The sequence below is a fragment of the Remersonia thermophila genome, chromosome 3 (assembly GCF_042764415.1).
Source record: "Remersonia thermophila strain ATCC 22073 chromosome 3, whole genome shotgun sequence".
NCBI classification, from domain to species: domain Eukaryota; kingdom Fungi; phylum Ascomycota; class Sordariomycetes; order Sordariales; family Chaetomiaceae; genus Remersonia; species Remersonia thermophila.
In genome coordinates this window covers 3,587,040-3,603,023 of record NC_092219.1, presented here as the reverse complement: position 1 = coordinate 3,603,023, position 15,984 = coordinate 3,587,040, and the positions used below count along the sequence as shown (strand labels likewise).

The following is a 15,984-nucleotide window of genomic DNA, read 5'->3' as shown; positions in this document are numbered from 1 at the left end:
GGCAGCCCCCCCTTCGCATGACTTTCATGCTGTGTTACCATAACCAACAACCAACCAGGGGGACGGCGCCAAGTTCCCTGGCTGCATACGGTGGTATGTAGAACGTACTGTAGTATTCAGGAGGGGGGGGGGGCGGTTGCACGTCAACAACACCCAACTGCGAATAACTAAGGTAGAGCTTGTTTCTTTGTCCTCCAAAGCAGCTCTGCAAAACCAAAGCCCATCAACGTTCAACCCCACAACCCACTTAGGTCGCTTCCATTTGTGCATCCAGGTTCGGAGCAGAATAAGCAGCAATATGGCACCGCAACACCCCCGTCTCATTAAACGTTGCGCGTTAGCGGCCGTTGTGCCTCTGACACCCACCCTGGTTTGGCGAGATGAGTTCCCTCAGCCCTACCGGCAATCGAGGGCTGTATGATGTAATTCCCAAGCGCCATAGGATGTGACGTGGGCCAGAGGCGTTTCTTGTCTGGACAGAAAGCAAAGACAAATTCCGAGGTTGTCGATGCCTTAGTTCCCATGTACTATACACGTAGGGAGCATCCATAACACGCACACATACACACACATACATGCACAGTACACACATGTTCAGCAACTCGCCTTCACACATATCTCTTTTCTTTCCCCTCTCCATCTAGCAACAACTGCTACCTACAAGCAAACCAGATATCTCAACTCCATCAATCCCTCTCTTCCCTGCGCGACAACAAAGGAAAACACAAAACGACAAAAGAGGATGCTTTCCCAAGACCAACCGCCAGAAATAGCGACAGCGAGACAAAATAAAGGGAAAAAAAAGTATTAAACCGCATTACTCCAAAACCCCTCTTCTCCCCCCAAAATCAAAGCCGCCTGGGCTCTGGAGGGACGTGTCAGAGGGGCCAATTTCATCCTTTGTTCCCGCAGCCAACGAACTGACCTCGGACAAGACGTTGTTGTTGTTTGTTGTCCGAAAATAACCAAAAAAACCTCCTCCCGTTCCAATCCGCTCCCCTCTCCCAGACGGTGAAGTGAGAGAGAGAGGGAGGGAGAGAGGGCAGCCGGCAGAAGCTGCGGACGAGACAGCAACGTCAGACTAGGGAATAAGGTATTAAAAGGGAACCCCTGCCAAGAGGTGCGGTAGGAAACACGACCTTGAAGAGGTTCCCGGCTCCTGCCAGCCAAGGCGGAGCGAGAAGAGAAAAAGAAAACGCAGCAAACCAATGATGCGAGGTCTCGAGATGAATATAGGAAAGGGTCAGAAACAAACAAAACGCTTCCGCAGCCGCTCGTGCCTCGCAGCAGGGAGGGGATATCTCGTCATGGCGGGGTCGTGGCTGGTGGATGAAATGGTGAGACGAAGAGGGAGGTTCGAAGTGGGTGTGTGGTGTGTGGTATAAGTGGGTGTGGTGGGGGATGTCGAGAGGGATAGAGAGAGGAGATGCGAGTTGGTTGTCGTGCCCATTTTGAGAGTCGCCACAAAGAACAAGGAAAAACAAAACAGCAGCAGTAGGTAGCCCTGACAGCAGAGCCCCCTGGTATATGCAACAACAGAAACGACCTCTAGGAACGCCGAGACGAAACAATAAAAGGAAATCCGCAACCAGGCCGCCGCCGTTTGCTCTTTCATGCCGCCCTTCTCTACTGGGCCTGAACGCTCTCCGGTGGCGACAAGGAGGCCTGGTCGGCATCGAAGCGCTTCAGGTCCATGAACTGGTTCAGCTCGATGTCGGCCTGGTTCGGCTCGGGGAACGGCGAATGCGGGTGCATCGGGAGCGTCATGGTCTTGCTGCCGGGATACATCTCGTTGAGGCTGGCGGCGTCGTCCGAGATGGCAGAGCCCTCGCAGATGGTCGGCATCGACATCGGCGGCGACTCGCCGACGATGGCAGGGTCCGGGTGGTTGAACGAGAGCGGCGACATGGACGGGGGCGGCACGCCGAGGTTGGCGGGATTCACCAGCGGCGAGAAGGTGGCGCTGTACGGGGTGAAGGCCGGGGCGGGGATGCTGTTGTTGTCGGGGGGCTGGGTCGCGAAGAAGTTGGGGCTCGGGAACTCGGACGGCGAGGGCGCCGTCGTGGCCGAAAGCGGGTACGCGCGCATATCCAGGGCGCCGAACCCCGCGCGAGTGTCGATGCGGAGGTCGGGCAGCGGGTTCAGCATGTTGGGCTGCTGGGGGATGGGGCTGAAGATGTTGGGGTTGTGGGCGGGCGCTTGCTGGTCGGGCTGCGTGATGTGGAAGCTGGGCGGGTTCTGCAGCAGCTGCAGGGTCTGGAAGTCGATAGGACCCGGCACGGAGCGGCTGCGCTGCCTCTTGTGGCCCGGGCCGCGCATCATCATGGTGTGCTGCGCCGCGATGCCCCATTGGGATTCCTGGAACATGCCCACGTGAGGCTGGGCGAAGTTGGGCTGCGACGACGGCCGCGCCGCGGGCGACACAGGGGCCGACACGGACATGGGGTGCATGTCAAAGGTCGCGGCGGTAGGCGTGGCGATCGGGGCCGGGATCGGGGTAGGGATCGGAGGCGGAACCGAGTGGCGGTGCATAAACGCCTCCAAGCTGACCAGCTTGGCCAGCTGGCCGCTCAACACCTTCGGATTTCCACCGAGGTGGTGCGTAAGCACCCGGGACGCCTGCAGTTCCTCGGTGAAGTCGCTAACTTGGATGAAGTTGGCGGTGGTGGACGAGTCCATGTAGAACAGCGGGGGCTGCAGGAGCTCGATCGTGATGCCGCCGCCGAGCTGGTCGTTGCCCTCGCCGTTGTTCAGGTAGATGTTCTTGATGTAGGAAAACGGGTACTCGATCTTGTACCCGGCTTGGTCGTTGTTGATGTAGTAGGTCATGGTGCACTTATCGGGCGAGTAGAAGATGATGAGGTCCATGGCGTTTTGGCCGACGCGCATCCACCTTCCGATGGTGAGCGACCGGCAGTTGAGGTGATGAATCACTGGGCGGCGGCGGTTAGCACGGACGGGGAAGCCGAGAACGGGGCGTCAAGCGGCCAAGGCCGAACGAAAACACTTACAAACTTTGCCCGGGCCGTTCTGATCGCCCATCATCCCCGGGTGGCCGTACGGAAGGAGGCCGCGGCCAAGGAAGCCCGGAAGGCCCTTACCCGACTCCATGGCCTGCATGGCGAGATACTGTCGCATCGATTCGGGAATCGAGTCCAGGTCCTCGCCGTTCTCGAGGCTCTTCTTGGCCAGCTGCTTGATCTTGGCACGACTACGGTGCGTCAGTCACGGGGAGGAGCTTCGAGAAGGAGAGGTTCGGGGATGCATACCGGTTCTGGAACCAGATCTGAACGGACCGCTGCGTCATGTTAATCTCCTCGGCTATCCTCTCGCGGACGGTGGCGGTGGGCGTCGGGTTCTTGTTGAACTCCATCTCGAGGGTCGTGAGCTGGTCCTGGGTCGCACGCTGGCGCTTCTGGTTCTTTTGCTGCTGCGTCAGGGTGCTCTTCCGCGGCGGCCGCTTCGACTGCGTCTTGGAGCCATTGGGAGACTTGACGATCTTGTTCGCGGGGTTCGCCGAGGCCGTGGTCGAGGGTGTGAGCGAGGGAGACTTGGAGGACGGAGAGGCCGACATGGAATGTGTCGATCCCGCTGGCGCCAGAGCATCCTCCTGATTGACAGACTCGTCCCGGCCTTCCTCTTTCACCTCCAAGGTGAAGTCGTCTTGCTGGACGACGTCGGTCGCCATCATGATCCCCGTACCGTTCGACTCGGTCTATCCGTCAAACGCGGGTGTATCTAGATACCCTTGTTTGTTCCTCCACTCAACCGATCCTAGCAGCAGAAACAGCGACAGACAACCGTCTTTTCTCAGGCGATAGCGTATGTCGGGCCTGGGTATGGTCGATCGAGTCGGCGGCGAAGGGGCTGGGGGGGTATGTTCGACAGGGTTGTGATCGCAGACGATATGAAAAAGGAGTGGGGCGTCTAAAGGAGCGTCGTCCTGAGCGAGTTAATCGACAGGAGGTTGTTGTTGTTGTTGTTGGTGGTAATGGTGGTGGCAGCAGCAGCAGCAGCAGTAGCAGTGGGATAGGGGGTAAACAAAAAGAGGTGAACGGTCGTCAGGCGAGGACCGCGCCAAAGAAAAAAGAAAGAAAATATGATCAGACTAAAACGAGGCGAACAAGCCCGAAAGGAATGGCGGGCTTCCGTTTGAAGATGGTGAGAGAGCGAACAACAGCTAACGATATTCCAAGGAGTGACTGTGGTGAGAAAAGTGAAAGGTAGAAAGTGGGGAGAGGAAGGGGAAGGGAGTAGCGTGGTTGAGGGATGGACAACGGTGAGGCGATGATCACAAAGGTGGAGGAGCAAAAGAGAGACTAGGGGGGGGGGGGAGTCAGGACGGGGGGTTGAAGAGGAAAAGCGAAACGATGGAGACCCGGGCGTGGACTCGTCGGAGCTGGCTTGTGGGCGGGCTTGAGGGTTCCAGTGGGTCCTGCCCGTTTGGGGTTGTCTCTTGGGGTGTTGCTGCTACTGGGGGGGGGGGGGGGGGACGGTTCATCCACCCGCTCAGGATTCTGGGCGGCAGGCGTGAGGGAACCGCACCGTGCGGATAAGGGTCCAGGGCGGCCATAGGTAGGCAGGTAGGTAGGTAAAAAGGACGGGCCCAAACGTCTCGTTTCCAGCTGATGCGCCCAATCATCGCCACCGGCACACACGCTGACATGCATCCATGCTCCAGGACCGGTGCGCCTCGTCAAGGATGCGGCCTGCCTTTCCAAGGCCACCGGGCAAAAGGGTCAAAGACAATCAACCATTGAAAACCGAGCTGGCCCTGGACAAAAAAGAAAAAAAAAAAAATAAAAGAGAGAAGGCGTCTCTGGGACTTCCCACCAGCCCAGGTCCCGGCTGCATTACCGTTCATCCTGTCTGACGTCGCCCCACACGATCTTCTCTCGGTGGTGACAGCGCGACGATTTTCGGGCTCCTGTCGTCGACAGCCGTTCCCTGAGTTAGCCCACGACCCGCGACGCGGTGAAACTGTTTTGCGCCGCCGCGAAACCCCGCGACAAACGCCGGCGGTGCTGGCCTCGCTGGTCGGCGGATTACCCGCCGCTGGCGGCGGCGGCGGCGGCGGCGACGGCGGCTGCTGCTGTTGCTGTTGTTGCTGCTACTACTGCGGGCGCCGTCGATCGGGTGACAGCATCTTGCTGAGATGCCGTGCACCGCATGAAACGGGAAAACCGTACCACGCCGTTCTGCGTGGTGTAGCACACGGCGTCCAGGGAGCATCGGGTCGAGGTTCGGACCACGACGGGAAACCTTGTCGAGCGAGCGATGTTGCTTCCGCAAGGACTTCCACATTGAGGCATGACATCTGAGAAGCTGTTCTGATGTGCTGCGATACAACGGTGTGGTAAGCTGTTGCCAACCCCGGGCATTGGGAATGATTCTCGCCGCCCCAAGGCGGCGGACGGGGGCCATGACGCGGCTGCACACCTCTCCCCAGGTCTGCCGCGATCGTCTGCGTCTGGGCGCTGGACCGTGCTGGGGGGTCGGAAGCCCACACACACACACACACACACACACACACACACACACACACACACACACCGGTCCCTTGCCTGAGGATGGTGCCACAGGTTGGCGGGGTCAGGGACAGGATGTGCTGCGTACTGCGTACTATATGTATGTGCTTAGGTTGTGTGTGGCCTGGCAAGTGAACTCGATGTCGGTGGTGTAACCATCATGACAGTTTTCTCCCGTCGCTTGCGTGGATGCCGATACTGTGAAGGTGGCGAGGTGAACGTCGGCCGCCCCGGTTCGGTTCCGTTCCCGGGACCTGTGGTGTGCTTCGCGCTCTTCCAACCCCAACCCCCCGATGCACCATGCACCACCCGCGACAAACTGTTTCGTACGTGTCATGTTCCACAGGCGCCACGGCTCTTGCGTTGTGTGCGAAAGGCGTGGGAATGACCGGGCACAGCCTGCCATCGGGCCCAGATCCACTGAACGCAACATGATCGTGAGCCGGGAGCGCATCGTCCTCCGCCGGGGCGGCACGACGGATCTGGTGTTTCCTCGTCCGCGGAGGGGGTGCATCCCACCTTGTCCACGGATTTGCCCCATTGCCCGATGGCCATGTCAGCCCTTGTGCGACTTGCTGTGCGTCCCTGCGTTAGCTCCAATGCCGCGCTGGCTCTGACAGGCGCACCCCTTGCGGTTGTGGACGAAGCTGCTAGTTCCATAGTCACTAGTAGGCATGTGCTGCGAGCCCATGAGGTTCCTGCTATCCAGCCAGCCACCGGCCTGCAGGCTCGAGCCGGTTGCGCAGTCCGGTCGAGGACGCGCGTGTTTGAACGTGATAGTTCTAACGTTCACCACTCAGGTTCCGAGTACTGTGTACATCTTTTCATCATCCACAACTCATGCATCATCAGGCTAGGCAGTCCGTCTCGTCTCTAGGACGGTCGGGGGAAAGCCACGGGACCCAAGACGTGGTGTCGATGGGTCGGAACCGACCAAAAATCTGGCTGTTATCAGATGACCCAACGGTAGCCGTTCGCCAAACACACAGTACGCAGTAACTACAGGACGGAGGGTGGATGACGGAAGGCTGGACAGGATGGGAGAAAAAGCAGTGTCGCATCGAAAACAAGGACCCGTGTCGACCGTGTCGAGCGTTTCCCGCAGACTGTCACAAGACCCCACCTCCCTGGCCCACTTTACCCCTGAGCGAACTGCGGCCTGGCGGGCCAGAGTGGGTCCCTGCCAGGAACAGGTCGAACCGCCGCCTGCCATTGGCCCGCTCCCCGGCCCGCGACCTCCCCCTCCCCTCTCCTCCCCTTCCCTGATGCTGGACCGAAGGGCCCACCATCGCCGGAACTTGCCAACGTCCAGGGTGGGAGGCGGCAGGCCTCCTCCCCTTTTTTCTTGCCTGGAACTGACGCTAAACCTTTCTCGGCCCGTCTGCGTTTTCTGGTTTGCCCATCCTGGCGTCCAGCAAGACGACACAGAAACGCACCTGGTTCCCAGCCAAAACTCGTCCAATTTTAGTGGTTCGCCGTACTGAACTGAACACGTTGTGCCACTGGCGACGGGCGAGATCGCCGGGAGGCTGTCCAATCCTCTCGAGCAGGCCGACGCCTCATGAACCGGAGCCTCCCAAAGCACGTCGTCAACCCAGCCAGCCGCCTGGACAAAGCCTTTCTCTCTCTCCCCACACACGCACCATCAGACAAAAGCCCGAGGGCCGAGCCCCTACACAGTACACACTACGCTACACTGCCTCCGCCGAGTCGAAATCGACCGAGATGGTTCGAGCTGGGGCATCTCGGCTCCTCTTCCCAGGTTTCCGTAGCACCCCGGCCCTCGTTCCGGACCCGTGACCTGCCTGCACCCTGGGCCCCAGCTTTTTTCCCATGGGAAATCTTCGTTTCAACCGTTTCAACCAGCGCGTGTCGGGCACGTTGGATGGCGCGAAATCCCACCGCGGGTTTTTGGAGGGTTCATGCGCGCAGCGGACACCATTCCACCATGCAGCCCGAGGCATGATTGGCCGCCCGGCAAGGCGTTCGCTCGCTCATGCGGGCAGCCATGGCCTGGGCACCACCATGCCATCATGGCCGAAGCCAACACCACGATCGTTGTCAGCATCGTTCCCGCGATTTGCGGCGTGCCATGTGGCCGCCATGAAATGATCAAACGACCCAAAAGACGCCGCCGTTGAGCATGTCGATTGGATGGCACGGCTCACCCACGCGAGTGGCTTGCCTTTCGGCGGCACCGCCGTTGACCAATCGGTCGGTCGCGGGCTACCATGGCGCTTCTTCAGCTTCGAGCCGACGTCAGCGTCGTTCGCCGGTTTGCCTGACTCGTCCCATCAGGGGCGGCCGCCTGTGGTTCGGGGCTGGCTGGCGACCCGCGATGGCGGATCTCGCCGGCGTATGTACGGACTGCGCAGTGCAGTAGTGCTCCGTCGTGTAAGTAATGTATGTAGAAGTGACCGGGCGGAGCAAAAGTCCTGGTTTCCATCCGTTTCCCTGGGCCCGATCCCTCGGCCATCCGAACCGAACCCTCCGATGAGCCCGCTTCTCGAACAGCATGGAACAACCCAAGCCCACGAGAGATCTCCCTCGTCCGAAGTCTCAGTGCCGAACTGCGTCGCCGTGCCAGGACAAACACAAAACACGTCCCCCGTGGTACCAGGGACGCCGAGGGATCGGAGGACGATCGTCTTTCCACGCCAAAAAAGCCAAGTTCGATTTTCGATGCCGCCGCCTCGATCGGAGGCCCCCTGTCGATAGGCGCATCACCAAGAGCCCTACCCCGGATCTGACGACCGACAAGAACCGTCCGACAACACAAGCGACAAGGTCGCAGCCACATCAGCGCGTGTTGTTCATGCGACTGCCGTCCTGGCGCGACATGCGAAACAAACAACAGCCCAATCTGTCAGTTTCTTCCCTCTCCCCTCCCCACAACGTCAATGCTGCGTTGCGCTGTAACAAGCGACCCCACCGGCTTTCCGGCTTTTGGCCGTTGCCATCGCTCCGCAGGTCAGCATCCTGCGACTCTCACCGCCTTCGTTCCAAGCCCTGCACCCTGTCTCAGAACGCTCGGCTGGAGTCCCTTGTCCATCTGTAACAACGTCCATTTGGAAGGTTATGCTTGCCTCGCGCGGCCGCAGCCGTTGAGATGTTGCTGTGCGTCCAAGTACGCAGTACATACGCAGCACGCTCGGTACGGACCGTCAAGTCCGCCAGCGGAGCACGGCGCGCGGTACATGCTCAGCTCGACCGCCAGCCAGATCCTCCAGCGACTCCCCTCTTCACTCCTCCTCCTCCTCCTTCCCCTCCTACCCCCACCTTTCTTCTCCAATCCGTCTTCCAAGCCGCTTGTCCCCGTGCCCCGCGAATCCGTGCCTGCCAAGACCAACGGCCTGTACCGTTCCCGCCTTCATGCGCGGGCGGCAAGCATCGTGCAGTCGATCAAGCAAGCGGTAACGTTATTTTTGGGGTGCGGTTACGGCGACGCCGTGCTTGCTTGCTCGCTCGCTTGGCTTGGCGCCGGCGCCCTGCGTTCACGCCAGCGCCCGGGCGGCACAGACCATATCGACGGCCCGGAGCTGTAGCCCGTTACGGGGCGACGGGCGCAGGTATCCAACGCGGGTGAGGGGAAGCGGAGATGGCGTTTGGGTTGGGAGACAGGCTGTCCATGCGGTGTAGGTTGGGACCGGCCTGGTTGCAGAGCAGATGTCAGGATAGGTAGGCAGGTAGGTGCCTTTAGGTAAGTCCGGGAGCACGGTTGCTGCGAGGTTCACACGTCTCGTGCATTCGTCGGGTATGATGGATGCGATGCGTTCCTGCGCCCGTCGGGCCCGAACCGCAGCGGATGCTTGGCCTGAGCTGGCCGTTCGGGACGTTCCAAGTCGAAGGACGGGGTACAACAGGTGATTGCGGTGTTGAGAGCAAGTGTCCCGTGCTATGTGACCCCGTTCCAACGTTACAGCTACGAAAGGTAATCATTCCATCTGGAAGGACTGGGGTCATTCAATGTTGATTCTAACGTCGGGACATGTTCGACTGGTTATCTTTGCATGTCCCATGTGTTTGATGCGACGGTGTGCATGTAGGTAGCGTAAGACATCACAACCATCTTGAATGCAGCTGTGCCCCAAGACGCCTCGCCGAGGAGCGTGCCGTCACCCTTCAAGCTCCTTCATGACCTCGCCCACGGCCCGCGCCGCCATCCTCTTGCGCTGCTCCTCGGGCAAGCCCGCGGTCGCCTCCCTGACCGCCTGGAGCTTGCGCATCATCCGCTCCAGCTTCTCGACGTCTTCCTCGCTGATCTTGTCTTCTTCTTTCTCCTCCTCCTCCTCCTCATCGTTCCCGGCCGAGCCGGCCCACAGGGCCTTCCGTAGCCCCTCAAAGTCGGCCTTGTCAAACCCAAAGCCGAGCTTGCTCGGATCGAACTCGCCATCGTCGTGGTCATCATCCTCGCCACCTCTCTCGTCGTCGTCGTCGTCGTCGTCCTCCTCCTCCTGCCCCGCTCCCTCACCGCCACCGCCGCTCCCGCCCGACCAGTCGTTCGCCTGCAACGCCTCCAGAACCCTCGCCATGCCCACCCGCTCTCCAAACGCGTTCCTCCTCGCCTTCACCTCCTTGCCCTTTCCGTCCCCGGAGAAACAAGCCTTCAGCTCCCCCGCAGCGACGTGGACAAACTCGAGCCCCCACTCGGCGCACAGATCTTCCCACTCCTCCAGGCCTTCTCCTGCTTCTTCCTCCTCCCCACCGCCGCCGCCGCCGTCGCGGCCGCGACCGGCGCTCACCCCGACGGCAAGCCCGACCCCGTCCCACTCCCACCCTCCCAGCCCTTCCCGCACGACCCGGCCCACCTGCGCGATCAGCTCCCGCGCCCTGTCCCCGGAGGGCGCCGGGCCGCGAGCGCCCGAGCGAGGAGGGACCGCGAACACCACCACCACCCCGCCGAGCACGGCCAGCACCTCCTTGGCCTCGGGCGCGAGGAACGAGGTCGCCCACGCGTGGTGGTCCGCGATCAGGTCGAGCCAGACGGGGACCGAGGCGGTGTAGTAGGGCGTCTGGAGCGGGAGGTGGTGGGTTGTTCCGGCGAGGGTAGGCTCTTCTGCCTCTTCTTGGTCTGTGGTGGTGGTGGTGGTGGTGGTTGTGGTGTCTTCTGCGAGGTCGGACTGCGGGAGGGCAGGGATCGGGGCTGTGCCGGTGAGGTCTAGAAGGATCGGTCAGCGGATGTTCTTTTTTTTTCGTGGCTTTTGTTTTCTTTCTTTTGTGTGTGTGTGTGTGTGTGTGTGTTAAGACGACGGGTCGCTGTTCCGTCGTGGCTGGGTGGAGTGTAGTGAGATGAGACAGTTCCGGCCTGAGGCCGTTGCGATGACGATAATGAGAACAAATGGAAAGAAAGTAAAAGAAATTGAGAATGAGGGCTCATTTCGTTCTAACGGCAGTGGTGGTGACGGTTTCAAACTCCCCGGTTTACATACTCTGGATGAAATCGCTGAGATGGTGGGCCGAGTCGGCCAAAGTCACGGCCAGGATCCGTCTGGGGTTGGATATCTCGGTGGCGTTTGTCGGTTTGCTCATTTTGAGACGGTGATGCCTGAGATGGAAAGGAATATACAAGAGAGATGGCGCCGTCTCTTTACAAGTTCTGAGATGAGGTTCCAGGTTGGCCAAGTGAAGTGGAAGTTGGTCAACCATGTCACGACAACAGCTCATTCAAAAGACCCCACAGTGCGGGGTTGCCCGCCTGTGACCCGAGCCGTTGTGCTTTTGATCAAAGGGAGAAGAATAAGGGGGGTTGAACTTGGACAAGCGGACCAGAAATCAAGCATTGAAATCAACATGATGGATTCCTTCAGTACACACTGTTGCAAAGCACAGGTATTGTTGCATGCCCGAGCCCTACCTATCCCGACGAGTGCGAGGTTCCAACCTCCCAAGCAGAGCCAAAACTGAGTAGCGAGTTCTTGTCAATAGAATACAACCATTTCTCCAATCCCCCGCCACCTACGAAGATCCCAATGCCCTGCCTGTACCGACTTGACCGCCTGTGTATTCCCATGTTGAAAAAAAAAAATCATGCCCTGCGCGTATGCCTGGGATAGAGACTATTCGTACAAATCATGCTCGCCCTGAGGCGAGATTCGCCGCTGCGTTTGCCACGGCAACCGTTGCCGAGGCCTGATGACGGGGTCCAACCCGAGAGCCAGGCTGAGGACGACGACGCAGCAGGGTGTCAGGGTGGTAAGGACCGGAAGTGGAATATGTACCCCGAAGCTGAGGGTAATATACCAGTGTCCGCCCCGGTAGGATTGGTACCGTGAAAACGGTGCCGTCGTCGCCCGCGGCTCGGCAAACTCTTCAGGGCCGCGATCCGCGTTCCTGCCTGGCTGCATCCTTGAGCTGGATGTGTATGTGTGTATCCGCTGGAGCGGATGCCAAGGGTGATGGAGAGGGGGGGGGGGGGGGGGGGGTGTGGGACGACGTCTTGATCCTCTTCGAAAACTCGTCGTCGATATTCCCAACCTTCATGAACCAGCTCCGTGGCATAAGAAACCCGGGTCGCCCTGGTTTGAGATCCGAGGCTTACACCGACGCTGGCATCCTATCACGGCTTGGTCGTTCCGAGACCTCATGACGGGCCAAAGCCTTGCAACGTCTGCCAGTCCATGCACCCCTCCTCCAGGTTCATCGGCGCGGGGGCGGCCGCGGACGCGATCGCCGAGCCAGGAGCCGGCGCGAGGGCCATGACGTCTTGCATGACGACGTTGGCTCCATCCATGGGAGGAATGTACGGATCCCAAGCGACCGACGATCCAAAGTTGGCAATCATATCCAGCCCGGAGCCGTACCCCAAGCCGCCCATGCCCAAGAGAGGGTCCTGCGCGAAGAGGCTCGACGGCGGCGCCGAGGGGACGAGAGGCGGCGCGTGGTGGTCCTCTTCGTCGTCCGCCCAGGCGAACCCCGTCTCGCGCAGCGTGCTGCGCAGGCGGGTGATGTAAAAGGGCGGCTCGATGGCGAGCGCGTCGCCCTGCTCCGTCATCTTGTGCTTGCGCCTCAACCAGGCCGTCAGGACGTGAAGCGCCAGCGCCGCATGCACGCGGTTGCTCAGGTCAAACAGCTCCGGGTGGAACGTGTACACGACGCCGACCTGCCTCCAGGCTCGCTCCACCAGGCGACCTTCCAGCCGCTGGCCCAGCTGCCCCACCACGTACAGGAACAGGTCGACCTGGAACGCCATGAGCGTGAACCAGGCGAACCCTGTGCCCTTGGTCGCCTGGTAGCCGTCCTCGTGGTGTTCGAGCAGCGAGACGGCGTGCTTGAACAGCTGGTCGCCGGACGTCTTGACCTCGTTCGTCGGCTCGTCGGGGCGCTCGTCGGGGCGCTCCTCGGGAGGGGCGCCCATCTCGCTGAGCATGTCGACGATGTGCTTGCTCATGGTCATGGTGATCTCGTGGACGGCTCCCGCGCTCTTGTCGCAGTAATCTCGGAAGAACTCGAGGAGCTCCTCGCGGAACAGCTTGAGGCCGCGCCGGTACTCGAGCTGCTGTTCCGGGGTCGGCCGCCTCTTCGGGTCGCCCGTTGCCGGAGCGTCCGACAGCATCAGGATGCAGTCAAGACCAGGGACGGCCATCAAAAACTTGGCAAACTTGCACGTCAGCAGGCAAAAGACCATCTCGGTGGGACCCAGCCGTCCCTCGAGGGGCTGCAGGGTGGCCGGGCCGAACTCGTGATCGTTGATGTTGGTGGGCGCCTTGGTGTCGCAGTTGGTGGGCAGCATGCTGTGCGTGAGGCCCGAGAGCATGGCGTACTTGGCATCCACGAGAATGATCTGCCACCAGAGACGCCGCCGCATCTCGGTTTCGAAGGGCGACAGGCCCAACGTTGTGCCGTCGCGATGGAGACCCATCTTCTGCGCCAGGCGGATGGCGACGCCGTTCAGAACCCACACGGCGTGGCGGTTGTACCGGCCGTGGAGCGAGGCCTTGGGAAGAAGCGTCAGCAAGCAAGCAAACCCAAACGCACGGCGGCATCGCATCACGCTGGCTTGCGGCGCGCCTGGCGACGACGTACCAGATAGTGGACGAGAGCCTGGAGCACGGTCAAATCGGACGACCTCAGGAAGCTGATGCGGATCAGGCTCAGGCGGACGGCCAGCGACAGGTTCTGCAAAGCGGCCTCCTTGGAGCTGTCCAGGATGGCCTTGCATTCCTCGGGCGTCATCGACACCACCGTCATCAAAAAGATGGAGAAGAGCAGCGCCTCGACGTTTCTGGGGACGCGACCGAAGCCCCAGCATGCCGCGTCCACAAGCGGCTGCAGCGTAGGGACGTGGATGATCTTGATCAGGGGGTTCACCCTCTCCAGGTAGCACCGCCATAGCTTGGTGACCTGGTCGCGGTCCGGCCAGAGGGTCGCCAGGTCGACGGCCGGATCGTCGGCGCTGAGAAGCAGGCTCGAGTTCTCGTCGACGGTTGGCGTGTCGGGAGATTCGGACTCGGAGTCGGCAACGTCCGTGTTCATAAAGTCCCGCATGGCGCGGACCTCCTCGTAGATGGTGGCCGCCACGGGGCTGTCGATGAAGCGCATGTCCTCGCCCTCCTTGACGAGCTTTCCGGCAGGCTGCCACTGCTTTGCGCTGCCGGCCAGCGCCAGGATCGTCTCGGGGTCCGCATCCGGGCTCTTGCTGGCCAGCTCGGGGTTCATCTTCATGTACTTGGCCAGCAGCTCCTCGCAGCGCTGCAGCCGCTCCTGAAGAACCTGATGCGGCCGCCTGCGTTTGGTCCTCGGTGCCGGGGTCGCCGGGACGCAGCGGGCTCCTACCTGATGGCTGCTGTCAGCGGGGTGTCGGCACGGAGACCTGCGAGCAAAAGCGGCCCACCTTGACGCAGTTGGGACAGGGAATCGTCTTTGTGCATTTGATCTTTCGGGTTTGGCATTGGACGCAGGCCAACGCCCGAGGTGGTTTGGTGAGAAGGGTGGGTGCTGGGGACGCGCTCGCGCTCACGCTTGAGCGTCGGGTCGCTGGCGTCGACGAGGTGGCGCCCGGAGCCGAGGCTGGCGCGGATGCGGACGCGGATGCGGACGCGGATGCGGATGCGGATGCGGATGCGGTGGAGGTCGAGTCCTTGACCGCCGAGGCGTCCTCGTCGGGGGCCGCGGCCAGAGGCCCGGGCATGGCCCGGGCATCGAATGCTTCAGAATAGGAGTCGCCGGCATCGGAGCCTCCCGGCGTGAGCTCGCCGGCGTCTAGCTCGTCGTCAAGCGCTTTCGAGTCGACCATTATAGCGTCGGACACCTTGGCGCCGCGGGTTGTCACGTCCAAGCCCGCACCATGGATTGTTCGAACATCCGACGGGGGCCCCGGGGGGTTGTCCATGGTTTCGGGCGGCGCATGCAAAGACGATGAATAAGCAAGACCGCAAGAGGGGTGCAGGCCAATCCGTGTACTGTCTAGTAAACAGCAACGAGGGCGGGAGCTCGTCCTGTCAAGCAGGTTCAGGTTTCGAGCTGAAGGACGCTGGCAGGGACCCAAGGTGGACACGAATCGCCAACCGGCAGGCTTACGACATGACCCTGCGTCACGAGCCAACGCCAGGGGGGGGGGGGCAGAGAGCACGCGCGGCTCGATTGACGGCGATGGTGCCGCTCCCAACGCTCAATTCCTGGGTGCCGAATTGGGAGATGCGCGGATCCAAGACACCATCGGAGCCAAACTCTTGGAGATAGGCCGTTTCCCCTCGGGCTAGCACGGACCTAGGAGTTGAAGAGAAAGCGAGGCCGAGTCAGAAACGATGCGTTCCTTGTGAAAGCGAAGGGCAGACGGTTCCCGTTCCGGTGGAGGGTGTGCCAAAGCGGGCGAGACGTGAAAAAAGACAAAAGGGCCCTCCTGGTGCAAGGGCTTAAGGCCGGGATTGCGCAACGGTGGGTTGTCTCTCGACGGGGTCATGAATTGCTTATCAACAGAGGAGAAAAAATGGTGGATTCGGAGACTACCTTCCACCCGATTCCAACCATCGAGGCTGAAAGTCGGGCTAATGACGGCGAGTTTTGCTGGGCGTCTTTGCGGCTGCGCAAAAGCGTCATTGGGGCCCCACATCGGCGCTCCCAGGAAAGCGGCACGATCCGGTTGGTGGTGCTTGATCGGGGGGGCGTCGGCGAGGTGGGTGCCCCCGTTCCATTGGGGGACCTCGGACCAGTGGGGATCCAGCTGTACATAGTAGGTAGTTAGCTGTGACCGAAGCTACGCGTACATTGGTTACCGTCATGAACTTGGAAAGAAGGGAATAGGGGGACGGGGGGGAGGTTGAAAGAACTGGACGAAAGTGAGAATGGATATGACCCAATGTGTAATTCTATCATCATACCATCATGCATTGGAGCTCAGAGATACGCTTCTCCTGGGGTTCCATGATGGTGTTGGTGTGAAGTGGCATGTTCAGCCCAGCCTGTTGGTGCAGCACGAGGCTGGAAGCTTATAAGTCCCCTCCCGTAGGTGGTGGTGTGC

At 60.7% G+C, this 15,984-nt stretch overlaps 3 protein-coding genes across 3 annotated transcripts; all 3 read right to left on the bottom strand.

The window, feature by feature from the left end:
• Positions 1-1,626: 1,626 nt before the first annotated feature.
• VTJ83DRAFT_3846 (uncharacterized protein) lies at positions 1,627-3,691 on the bottom strand (the record flags this gene model as incomplete). The annotated part of the gene is made up of 3 exons (XM_071010269.1): positions 1,627-2,933; positions 3,012-3,211; positions 3,270-3,691. 3 exons carry the CDS (start codon positions 3,689-3,691, stop codon positions 1,627-1,629), a joined length of 1,929 nt encoding a protein of 642 aa, XP_070867724.1.
• Positions 3,692-9,643: 5,952 nt separating this feature from the next.
• VTJ83DRAFT_3845 (uncharacterized protein) lies at positions 9,644-11,057 on the bottom strand (the record flags this gene model as incomplete). Its single annotated transcript, XM_071010268.1, has 2 exons — positions 9,644-10,686; positions 10,958-11,057. 2 exons carry the CDS (start codon positions 11,055-11,057, stop codon positions 9,644-9,646), a joined length of 1,143 nt encoding a protein of 380 aa, XP_070867723.1.
• A 1,051-nt stretch (positions 11,058-12,108) lies between these two features.
• On the bottom strand, positions 12,109-14,856 carry VTJ83DRAFT_3844 (uncharacterized protein; the record flags this gene model as incomplete). The annotated part of the gene is made up of 3 exons (XM_071010267.1): positions 12,109-13,461; positions 13,551-14,300; positions 14,359-14,856. The coding sequence occupies 3 exons, from the start codon at positions 14,854-14,856 to the stop codon at positions 12,109-12,111; spliced, it is 2,601 nt and encodes an 866-aa protein (XP_070867722.1).
• Positions 14,857-15,984: the final 1,128 nt, after the last annotated feature.